The 12,673-nt window shown below is 38.7% G+C and overlaps 1 protein-coding gene across 2 annotated transcripts in view; it reads right to left on the bottom strand.

Moving 5' to 3' along the window:
• The window catches only part of MEIS1 (Meis homeobox 1), a 135,089-nt gene that overhangs the window by 58,779 nt on the left and 63,637 nt on the right, over nucleotides 1-12,673 (bottom strand). For both annotated transcript variants that reach the window (XM_011365609.2, XM_023533844.1), the window contains exon 8: nucleotides 4,082-4,227. In XM_011365609.2, the coding sequence (XP_011363911.1) occupies nucleotides 4,082-4,227 (146 nt within the window). The remainder of the gene's footprint in view (nucleotides 1-4,081; nucleotides 4,228-12,673) is intronic.

A 12,673-nucleotide genomic window follows, 5' to 3' on the forward strand; every position in this document is an offset into this window, starting at 1 on the left:
ACCTTCAGGATCACCTCCCCTACTGGTCAATGCCAAATGTGTCACTCCATGAAAGATTTCCTCCCTTGAATCTGCAGGGATGCATTTTAACAAACTCCACTCTTCTCTCCCTTCCTTCCTTCCTTCCTTCCTCCCTCCCTCCCTCCCTCCCTCCCTCCCTCCTTCCCTTCCCTTCCCTTCCTTCCTTTCAAATTTTAAAAAGTTAGACATTTATACAATCCATGAGGTGATCCTGCCAATTATTCTTCTAACTTTCAGGATTCCTGGGACACGCAGCAGCTCCACGCAGAAAAATATGTCGCTGCATATTTTCAGTAAAAACCATATTAACTGCTTTTCTATTTAGATTATATTTAAAACTGTAATATGTTAGGGTAGGGAAACAAAAAGAAAAAAGACCTTTGATTTTTACCTTAAACATCGTATTTATTCATTCTTTTCATTTTCATTAGGGCACATGTCTTTGTAACACTATGGAGCAAAATAACTGGTAATATGCAAAATATATCCAACTTAAACATTATGAGTAGGTTATATTTACAGTTAGAATAATGCTCTTAAGAACAAAAAAGAAACCTTGATGTGGCATATGCCCCTGAACTCGTTGTCACTATATAGTGACTCATATGCCAAAATTAAATACTTTTTAATTGTTTGCAGTAATTTATCTTCAGGCAAATGCAAGCATTTAGACTAATAAATGCTTTTATTTTCTTTCTAATTCTCTCTTATTATCTAACTGTCAGTCATTCTTTTCAATTCCAGGGAATAGTTTCTTTTAAGAGACTTTCTCTAGTTATCAAAACTGGCAAATGTTCAACTGAGTAGTCTAAACTGGAAATTTACATCACCGAAATTTCCTTTTACCCCATATCACAGAAGTTTAAAACCTGTTTCCTTTTTCTTTTATTGTTTTCATCATACACAAGTATGTCCAGTTTCGTTTGCTAGAGACTGTGAGTCCAAGAATGAAACTTTAGTTCTCTCTTTGGAGTAGTAAAAATGTGCCACTGATTAAATCTACCTGTGGATAACCACAGAACGGCACATTTTTCGTATGCAGCTGGGGTGCAAATCCAGAAAGGTTTTTTTATTCGGGGCCTATTCTACTCCTCTAACACACAAATGCTTGAAAGCCCTTTCAAAGGCAGATTTTTTTTAACTGAATAAACCCAATGAAAAGATTGACCCATTTATTTGAAAAAGAAAAAAATAGCAATTTGCTTTTAAAGAGGTGTGTGAGGTTTTATAATAGGTCTTTGACATTTAATAGATTAGTTTCTACAATTGCTAATAAATCGCTATTGCTATTGTTTTAATTAGCCAGAGTTTCAATTGCTCTTTTACATCTAGCACAATTTCAGAAAGAATTTTCTAGATAAGTTGCATTAATCATATAGCAAGCATGCATTACATTTAAAATTTGTACACAGTTTTCCAAATGAATTGTGCATCCCCGGAGACCTCAGAACTTTAAACGAAGTTGCTAAAGGATTAGTACTGAGATGTCAGTAGTTAGTTACATTTGGACAAATCACAACAAAACTCTCTTTAAACTCCATCGTTTTTCTGTAGACTTTATTATAATCAGCTCCTGACTATAAATATTACCCAAGCAGTCTGTGCATTCCTTCAAGTATAACAGGACATGGAAAAGGGTGTTTCTTGTAACTGGAGCTCTGTTTGCTCTTGCAATTAAAGAAAAGGGAAGGGAATCTTTTTCATGGAGGAAAGAAAAGCAGGAGAATTTTAAATATATCTCCTAACTTTGCTTTTTTAGGTGATATTATGAGAACATTTTCTTTTTAGAGACCATTATCATTATCAAGGTTTTTGAATGAGCAGATGGCAGTAGCATGGGGAAGGAGGTTGTGGAACTATCCAACATACCACGAGACAACTTTTATGGGCATTTGTAGACAGCCAGGGACACATGGACAAATGGGTTTCCCCTTTCAGGATAGTGATACAGGCCAGCACAGACTCCAAACTGAAGGAAATCAGGCAGTTCATGTATACTTTCCAGTACAACCACCCCCATAACATGGACCACAAAAACCACTGCAAGAAGGTAAAATGCTGCTGGCTATTAAAAAGATCTTTGGTTTTTGTTCTTTAAAGAAGGTAATAGAGCTCTCTGCAAGGTTCTTCACAAGGGTATAACCTAGAAAACCAGGAAACTAGTGAATGAATAAAAGAACTTGCTTCTCTCTCTCCTGAATCTGTCTGAACCAATATTTGATTATATTTTATTCAGGGGCACCTCAGCTTCAGGTAAAGCCAAAGCTCCTTTGCAGATGGAGATTGAGGCTAACAAAATTGATTCATTTTTCTTTTTCCTGTTAGTTTAGGAAAAGAAAAAATTTGGCTATGACTTCAGGGTCGAGATTTTGTCCCCTTCCCCAACTCATCCTCCAGATTAGGTTAGCTGGTTGGCTCCGGTGATGAAATAGCATGGTTGCATCAGCACCGTTGACCAGTTGTCACTTCTTGATCTCCTGCTGATTTTAAATGCCGTACCATTTATTTTTCATGCAATGCCCTCTCAACCCTAGTCCTCTCTCTCCCATTCAGTAGTGCTCAATAATCCTCATTAGCAACCTTGCACAAGACAGATTTCGAGCTATCCACAAATATACAACAAATGTCAGATAAGTAATGGTACTCGAATCACGTTTTAGGTAAACCTAATATGATGTTAAAATCAACGAAACAGTCTAAACCTTCAGCTAACTACCAGCATTAACCAACCCTGAAGGCTGACTCCAAAACCATCAGTGCTGTTGACATCATGGGAAGAAGAGAAAAGTGGAAACCATTTTCTGTTTTTAGTTACTCCTGCTGCTCTCAGTTTTTATTTTATTCACAGATGCTGGAAAATCTGGATGAATTTATACCTGCAATTGTTACTGGAGGCATAGCCTCTATCTGGAGGAGCAGAACCAGGGTGGCCTTTGATATCCCCTTGTTGCCCCCATATCAGAACATCACTGAGGACACAGCTTTGAAAGTGGGCAAGGGTGTGAGGGTCGACAGGTCTGAACATGTAGAGTTAACTTTGATACTTAAAAAAAATTAATGACTTTATGAAAAGCAAACTATGCTAAAAAGAGTAACATAAAAAGTTTGCTCCCGAGATTTTTGAAAAAGCCAAGATTCATCTTCTGTCTCTCATAATAAAAGTCTCTCGGTCGACAATTTTGCTGATTTTTAAAATATCATGTTACTCATAAATTTTCATTTTGTCTTCTTCCTTAGATATATCATTAAATCAGTATGCACTTACAAAAATATGCACCTCAATATTATGATTATAAATATTTTGAACATGAAATTCATTCGGAACAATAACCAAAAAAAAACAAATCCCCCTGTGGCATAAAGCCCCAAATCTCCAGTTTCTCACATCTCCAGGAGAATTCCTGCAGTGAAAACAGCAATACTAACACAGACAATATAAACTGTTACTCTGCTTGAAAAGTCACAAGGGACTACACAGGAAGAGTTGACTCTATATTGCTGTTTTCCTTTATAGTTCTAAACACAGGGACAACTTTCACTGTGTAGCTCTGACTCATATGAACATTTTGTAATGGCAGCCAGTGCATTCAAACCACTTAAAAGGAAATTATGTGAGCATCCTGCCATTGTGACGAGACTTAAATTTTTGCGGACTGTTCGTTAATAAAGGTCCACGAAATCATTAGAAGAAATTGAATCCTTCTCTCCGGGGTTTCTCTTACTTTCTTCTTAGGGGGTGCTGATTCTAAGATTTTAAGAGGCATACTGAGAAAAGTAACATCATTAACATACATACTTAAAATCATAAATGCACATGAACTCCTGAACCTAACTTAGAACTTATGAAAGTTAACAACATTGCAATAGCGAACTTCAAATCAAACTCCTCGTGGGTACTTATCTAGGAAACAAGTGCTAAACTAACACTTTTGTAAAAATTGTGGGAACACGGATATTTATGAAATATTCCAGGTCCAGAGGGATCACTTTTCCCCCATTTTTTTCTATCAAAACTGTTTGTCCATATTTAGTTTATATATGTCATTTAGAATCCACTTACTGTTAGATGCTGGAACAGCCACGCCCTCATGATATTTGTGGCTACTTTGGGAAAGATGCCACGCTTTTTGTGACGCTTTTTGTCCTTATCTGGATCATCATCGTCACCTGTGCTGGGGGAAGCTACACTGTTGTCCAAGCCATCACCTGCAAACATAGTGAATCAAATTTTGACTGATGCTACCTTGACATGCTTTATTCAAATAGAATGCCTTTGGATATAAACAAAACCAAAAGAGCAATATAAATGATTAATAGTTTATTTGGTACTGTTTTTTTTTTTTTTCCAAGACAAAGAAAGAACAAGGCCTAGGCTCAAAAGTAGTAGTCAGGTCTAAGGAACTTCTTTCAAAGGACAGTGCAAAAGGTCAAAGGGAATGGAGGGAAATAGCCAATCTCTTTAGTAGCTTTGTTGCCATGGTAATTATTCAGATGTATATAGCTGAGACATGTTAAGTGTAACTGATTTAATAAGGGAGTTAAATATGGTGGCAGCCATTAGCAGAGGTGCTGTCACTGTCTGGATATTCAAATCCCACATATAGTCACTGATGTCAACTTGTGAGAAGATGTATTCAAGATATCAACTATTTCCACAAGTGATCTATCTTAAGACTAAATTTGGCCATGGAAATGTAGGTAATCCATCACATAAGCAGTTTGACATAGGAACACTTCAAATAGAAGATAATTTTTCTTGTCATAGAAAGAGAGCATCAAGTTTAATAAGGGAAAAACTCCCGAAACTGTTTTTTAATTAGAAAACAATTACTATTTAAATCAAATAAAGTGATGTTAAACTAATAGTTGATTGGAATTGCATTACCCTAATAATCCAGGCAATTTCTAAAATTTCTTCTAGATTTAATTTTTTTTCTCACTGAAAAGTCACCTGCTTACACATTCCTGTATATTGGATCCTATTTTTTCAGTGGTTTTTGTTAGAACATTGAAGTTGTTTCTTTTAGAAAATATTTTGGCTCTGTGACACAATAAAATTTAAAATAAAATGTAGTATTCCTTTTACAATGCCATATTGAATAAGAAAAGAAATTTTTTTCAGCCCATATACATGCTGTCCAAAATAAGTCATAAGGTACAAATGGGAAGTAAAGCACTTTGTATTTTGGTACAAAAGTCAAAGGGAAAACAATAGTGGACTAAACTAAAAAGTAGCTTAGCTTCTGTCAAACATGCTTCACTACCTGCAGCCCCACCTCCCAGTGGTAGTTACTGGCTTTTAGAAAGGGACAGGTTGACCTGGGCCCAAAAAGAAGACCGATAGCAGCAAGGCTTAGCAGTGAGGTAATAAATGTCCCCGAGAGCACATTCACTGGGTTCTGTAAGTCACTGAAGAGCAGCCTATATGGCCCAAAGAACGGGGTACTGTGGTAAGACAAGTTTCCCAGTGACTGTACATCAAAACTAGCCTCAGGTTCATTCACATCGCTTCTTGAATTTCCATATTCCTTATTTTCTGTTAACGTAAATATCCTACATACAAAAATAATTCTCTCTTTTAATTTCAGTTATTTCAATCTCATCTATAGCAGTTATGTGATCATTATTCGATTGTTCTTAACTGCTCCCTCAGGAGACCTCCCATGCCCCAAAATAGAAACTTGCCCCCCAAATTGCCTTGACTTGTACTGAGTTAAAGTTTTAAAACTTTGTTGAGTGAGGAACAGACTAATTTCAACATCTGTGCCATGATTACCACATAGGCCACACATACAAAATGTTTGCAGAGCTTTCCTGAGTTTAATTTTTATTAATTTAAAACCCACAATTGTACTGCACTTAAAATCCATATATTTTTTTTAAAGTTCCTCAGAATCATAGGTGCGTTTTCAGTGGAAAAGATCAGAAAGACCCACAGTTCCAAAGCCCTCAGCGTATCAATGAAGAGTGCTTGTGTTCCTGTTGGGTGACTTGCCCAAGGTCACGTGGCTTGGGACGGACAGAGCTGATGGGTCAGTGCTGGGCCAGACACCCACATCCCTAAATCAGTGCTCCTTCCACCCACAGAACTCTTTATTTGCATAACCAAGTATTTTATAAGGAGTCCTCTTGGATTTGCCTAACAAATTCTTTAAAAGTCCAGTATTTAAAGAGGCTTTTTATTCAGAGAAGCAATTCACCATATAAAATAACAATTCATTAAAGAAACATGAGCAAAGAAAACAACTCAACAGCATTTAAAATTTCAATGGGCTAATCCACTTGCAATATGCAAAGGGTAACCAAGGAAAAGAACGTATTACTTGATCATTGATTAAAAATGAAAAGATTCTAAGCTAACAACAGTTTTTCACCGCCATGATTGTTTTCCACCTTTAAAAAAATAGCTTTTCTATCCATCTGAAAACCCCTTCAGATTAATTTAGCAGGCAATGCCAAGTGCCTGCCTAGAAGAGAATTCATTGATAATTTATGGAAATATCTACTATAATCCAGCGGAGATGACTTTTTTCCAGCTTTGTGCATCAATAGATAATCAAGGCCTTAAAGCAGCCTTAGCTTCCCATTACCTCAGGCAAAAGAATTCCTGAAAGCGTGCCTTGAGGGCACCTGAATTATATACTCCATTAGGAGAGGAAGGCTTTCTGCATTCCATGTGTAACACTCACCAGAACCTTTCCTGTTTATTTCTGCTGTATGAAAGCAGAAGCATTAGGAACAGAATTTTTTAAGTGAAGACTTATGTAGATACAATGGAAAAACCTTTCAAAGCAAGAGCCAGATCACCCCCTTCAGTCCCTGGCAGTGACCTCTCCCGAATAAAAGGTTTCTATTACATCATTAGCTCAAGCCAAAAACAGCCTTGGCTTAATGCACAGTTTGTTCTTCCTACTGTTTTTAGGCAAATACAGCTACTTTACTCCCATCTGGGAGGGAAATTACACTGCTGGGTTGTAATCTAAGACAAGATTTTCATTGGAAGCAAATGCTTTCAATCCAGTGTAAATACTGGTGCATGTTCAGAAAAGCCTAAAACAATAAACCCTGCTCCTTCCCGACACAAGTTAGGGAAATGGAGACGATGGGGAAGGAGGAGAGCATAATAAAACAGACTATTCTAAAAGCAAACACTTCCATAGATTTTAATAAATTGTTTAACCTCTTCCACTTTCTAAAATTGAAAATGGATCTCGCAACGTCTCAACCTCAGAGGAGAGTCTAAATGGTCAATTGTACCTTTAGCATTTCCATTCACTCTGCAATTCGATACAGTCACTTCCATGCGGTCTCTGGAGGATTTATTTCCTTTTTTTATTTTTAAGATCACTAAACAAACTTGGAGAACCACCGGCCGACCACACGGCAGCAGGCAGTAGCTCTGAACCACATTTGTAAAATGTCAGAGTGACTTCATTCCTGGAGCTGACTTCTCCTGCCGCCAAATGAAGGCAAACTGAAAAGGTGGAAATAATCATAAAAATGATGCTAGTCCATAAACAAGCTTACAGCCTCATTAGGATAGCAGTAGGCTCCAGTGGGTGATTTATGCTCGTTTTGCTGATGCTATGAGGAAATGCCACAGGGCGACTTTAGCCAATTGCTAATGGTTTCTGACAGCTTCTTAGCAACTAGTGCAAGCAACGTTGTGGCGTTTGCTAGTGACAGAAACCGAAAATGTCATATTATCTGCCCATGTGTCATGAAGTCCGTGTGGCAATTAACTAGCAGGCCAGTGACTGAGGGGCCAGAGGCTCCTGAAAATGGCCTTTGGCTATGCAGAGGCAGCAGGGCGCTGAGCGCTGAGTGCAGACTGGCTGCACATATGCAACATTCTAATGCAGAAATTCACTTCCTTTTGACTTCTAGGCTCTGACGAGACCAGGCCACTCAATTCCGTTTTTTCCTCTCAATGGGCTCCTCTCTCTTTCTAGGCCATGGCTCTGGCTATTATCAGAAGACTCTAAAGCGATCGGCTTTGATATGATGATCCAAATGGCTCCTTAATTGGCAATAGCTGGTTCTGGACTTTCTGGACGCTGGATTCAAAGGTGCTAGCTGTTTTTCTGCTCTCTCACAAATGAGTCTGAGAAGACTGAAGATCACTGAAGCAGACTCGTTGCCTGTCAGATTGCTAGGAGCAGAGGAACCCTGCACAGCAACAAGACACTATTTAAAAAACACCAGGCTTCTAACAAGCAGGGGGAGAATCTTGGCCACACTCTTCAGTTTCCGAGCTATCGAAACCATGCACTATATGTCAAACTGTCAAGCCTTTCAGCGTGGGCCATTTGCCCTTTCAAATAATATTTAAGAATTGTTTTTACAAAATTTTATAGGCCATGGTCTAGTGAAAGAGGCCAACCAACAAAGAAAGGAATTTGTACTACAATTCGTCTACGGACAATTTCTTGTGAGACCTGGGCCTGTCCCTGCGGAGCAAGGCAGGTGACCTGTGGCAGCTCCCAGGCTGTCAGTGAGCTCAGATTTCAAACACGCTCAACTCAAACATCCCGAATCGCCTATTTAAGCATGCCCAGGCATTTAGACTGTGCTATCTCGTGCCTTTCAAGGCAGGATAAAGCAGCATTTATCGTATTCATGCCATTCAATGGGTCAGACTGACCGTGTCAGCAGGGGCTCCTCTCCGGCAGGTCAAAGCCCTTCTCCCATTTTTCTTTCCCTCCTAACCCCCTGTCTCCCCGCAGACTGCCATTCCCAAAAACCTCTTCCGAGGGAGGCAAAAACAAAACCCAGAAAGACGTCTGAGATTTACATCACAACGGATCGGAACTTCCCGTGTCAGTGGGCCAGCAGGTATAAATAAAATGTGGTGTCTGTCAGAGCCTTCTCTAGCACACAGAGGCAAAACTTCTAATTACGGATATGAGCTTTCAACCGCAGGGGCAAATAACGTGTATGGTTGGGGAACCTCTTGTTTTGCTAGAAGCTGAACTGGAAGTCGCCCCAGCTTCAAGAACATTTCATTTGGAATTTTGTATTGAGACTGTAGTTTCGAGCCATGCCTGCTTCCCAACCTTTACTTTTCTCCTCTTCAAGTCTTTAGAAATACAGTGTTTTTCCCAAAATGTACCTAGACTCAAAAATCAAGACCATTTATACTCATATCTTTCGATACTGAATAAATTCGATCATGTCTTGAAAGTCATCCAAATGGTCAATTCAAAGGCAGTCTTATGACTATAGCTCATACTGTAAAGTGCCTAAATTTTCATCCAATACTAAGATTTCTTTTTTTTTTCCTCATCTGTTTTTTCACATAGTACACCTACATGAGAGAACGTGGCATTTCACCCCTTTAGTAGTACGTAGAGCATTCCTTCCTTTCCCGTGACTGGTGGCACAAACACCCCATCAGTATGGAGAGGTCGGGTTTCCTTTGTAGTGGAGCCATCTGGGTGTGTCACATTGTTAGGAAAAATGTAAAAACTACCCTAAACCCACTTCTCCAGATTATGGCTGTGTCTACTTAGCCAACGGTCAGATGGGATGGTGTTTCTGTGTTATGTTAAGAGGATAAAGGGAGAATTATAGACAACTCTTTCTCAGGAACCAGCTAGAGAACACTTCAGAGGTTTTAAGGAGGTGTTTTGTCTTCATTTAGAATGTGTAATAGCTGCCAGAATGATTTTTCTAAAACACATATCCGACCATATAACCTGGTACTTAAATTCCTTCTGTGGCTACCCTTCGCCTTCAGGATAAAGGTCGCAATTTTTAGCCTGGAATGGAAGGCCTTTTACGATCTCTCGTATGGGTGTGTTTCCAGCCTGTCTTCTACTGAGTCCATATGTGCACCGGCACACTCGGTACACCCCAGTCCTGAGCCTAGTTAACATTCTCAAGATCTCACCACACACACCACTTTCTCACACCTCTTTGCATTTCTCTGTAGTATCCTTCCTGGTAAACTCCTTGGTGACCTTTTAGGTTCAGCTCAAATGCCACCTCCCATAAGAAGCATTTGCTGGACTCCAGCTGTTTAGTAAACTCCCTTCCCAATCCTGAGTGATTCCTCCAATATTCCTCTATCCATCACACATCATACTCTACTAGACTATTAGTTTCTGCATATATCCTCTTGACTTGATTACAGGATATGTGAAAGTAGAGACCAGGTCATACTCCCCTCTAAGATTCTCTAACTTTAGGGTTACTCCCGTGTGGGATACAAACTTATCAATTGCTTATTAAATAAATGAGTGAATGCATTTATTTTCTACTGAATAGGAGGGAAAAAACACAGTTTCAATTTCCAGCTGTTACAATTCTTTTTGATACATACCTAAATTAAACTCTTGAAAAATATTCACCAATGAAATTGACTAAACAAAAATGCATTCTCCAAAGCTGGGAAGTTTCCTTGGACTCTTTAAGCTCATCTTGGCCAAAGGTGGACTAAGAGTTCAAATATAATAGTTCTTTATCATGTGTGCCATAGCCCTTCAGAAATATGCCCTACTTCCTAAAATTATAACTTAAAACTATTTACCTAACTAAAATTTCTTGCTGTTTGTGCATCTTCCTGAGTTTAGCTTTAAAAGATAAAGCAAAAACTATTTGTTTCCTTCTGCATTTTTCCCAAGTAATTAATTATACTACTTTCCCTTGCACAGCTTCAGTTTCACCTTAGCAAAAAAAAACTCAACTGTCTCTATGCAGACGGTTTGACCCTGAGCTCAGACTCCAGACTCACACTTTATAGATATAGTACTAAACATAAAACTCTAGAAGTCTGGCTTTTCCACGGTTTTGCCAAGTCATTGTATCAGTCTTTCCTGCATCATTCCTCTGCACCTGCTTCGGCAATTTTTCGGCAACAGTTTCGCTGAGGACCTTAGGATCTGATATGATAGACTGATCAACATGCTATAGGACCTTAGGGGAAATTAGGAAGGATTTTGTAAAATAAATGAAAACAATACAACCCTTAAGTCTTACTACATAATTTCAAGAGAAACATAGTAGACTTTATATAGCTCCAAATCTTTAGCCAATACACAAATATGTAATAGTCGAAATCCAATGGTTAACTTCTAAGTTTAACTTTAATTAAGGTTCTGTTAATCAGTCTCCCTTTTGTATATCTTCTCATCTTTAGGTGTTTAAGTTTTCTCTGTTCTTGATTCAAAGTGCTTTTCAGTTGATTACAAGACAAAAGCAAAGGAAAGTACATTCTCATATTACTGCCCTTGGCTTTCCTGAAAATTTTGAGGTGGTTCCTTTGGAAACCAAGGTAAGGATATAGGTGTTGGCACCTGCCATGACAGTGCTAAGTTCTAGGAGGGGCTTAACAAATGCCCAGTGTTACAAATATACCAATGGCACAGATCAAAAAGACAGAGGTAAGAAGAGTGGAGGAGATTAAGAATAAGCTAATTTAAAATAAACATATTATTGGCACTTAATAAAAAGAAATGTCTAGATATACTGCCTAAGGTTGGCTTCACAGAGATTTGCCATGAAGCTTTTCCTTTCTGTTTGATGTAGGTTTGTTAACTGGTGACAAATATTTGTTAATAGTTAACCACTGTGGAATGAGCTCACAGCCTTACTCTGCCCCTTAGTGGACTCCTGACATCATAGAAATCTAAGGGAAGAAACGGAGAATCAAAGCTTAGAGAAAGTAGCTCTCTCTATGAATGCACTGCCCCTCTTTTTAAAGAGTAAAATGTAGCATTTAAAAATGAGCCCTGTATATGTAACCATCTTTTGCATAAGCAGTCACTCTCATCATTCATGCATTTATTTAACAAGAGTGTATTCAATTCCTACAATGTCCCAAACACTATGCCAACCATTAAGGACACAAACGGTGAGCAAAATCAGAAAGAGTCCCTGTTTCTATGGAGCTTTCCAGTTAGAGGGCACAGATGTTAAACAAAATAATCACAGTAATAAATGTACAATTGCACTCAATCAGAAAGAAATATAAATCTATGAGTGTGTGAAACAAAGGAAATTGACTTAGGCAAGAGTGATCTGGAGCAGAAATCTAAAGGGTGAAGAAAATTCAGCTAGGTATAATGGGCATCCTGAAAGGGCAGAGGGCAAAGACAGCATGGCAGGCCATAGGAACAGCATGTACAAAGGCTCTGTGTGTCTGCCGGAAGCATGACACAGCCACAGAACTGGAACCTGGGAAAGCAGGACAAGATGAAGCTGGCGAGTAAGAGGAGCAAGACCACACAAAGCCTTGGGGGCCACGGTCAGGATTTCGGTGTTCATCCCCAGGGTTCTAAGAGTTGTGAACTATAAGCATGTTTCGGTGGCGTCATCAGTGTCCTCTTCATTGCATGCCCTTAATATTACAGAATTTTACCAAATAAAACTGCATTTTTCAGGGTCTCTTTCTGGTTCGACCTAACAATCCCCCAATTTCAAATTCTGATTAGAGAATAAGGGACAATGTAAATGCAACTGGGTAGACCCCAATTTAGGCACAGAATATATTCCGAAGTTCATTTGTAAGTAAGTCTCTTGACATTAGAATATATTTTCACATAGAAGCAAGTTATGAATGGTGTTAGGTCCCAAGGCTTGATCATTAAAGCCAAAGTAATTTATTAAGTGAATGAAGTTCCAACTGACACCTGAGTCCTGGGTGCAGGAA

Source organism: Pteropus vampyrus, unplaced genomic scaffold (genome assembly GCF_000151845.1).
Source record: "Pteropus vampyrus isolate Shadow unplaced genomic scaffold, Pvam_2.0 Scaffold113, whole genome shotgun sequence".
NCBI classification, from domain to species: domain Eukaryota; kingdom Metazoa; phylum Chordata; class Mammalia; order Chiroptera; family Pteropodidae; genus Pteropus; species Pteropus vampyrus.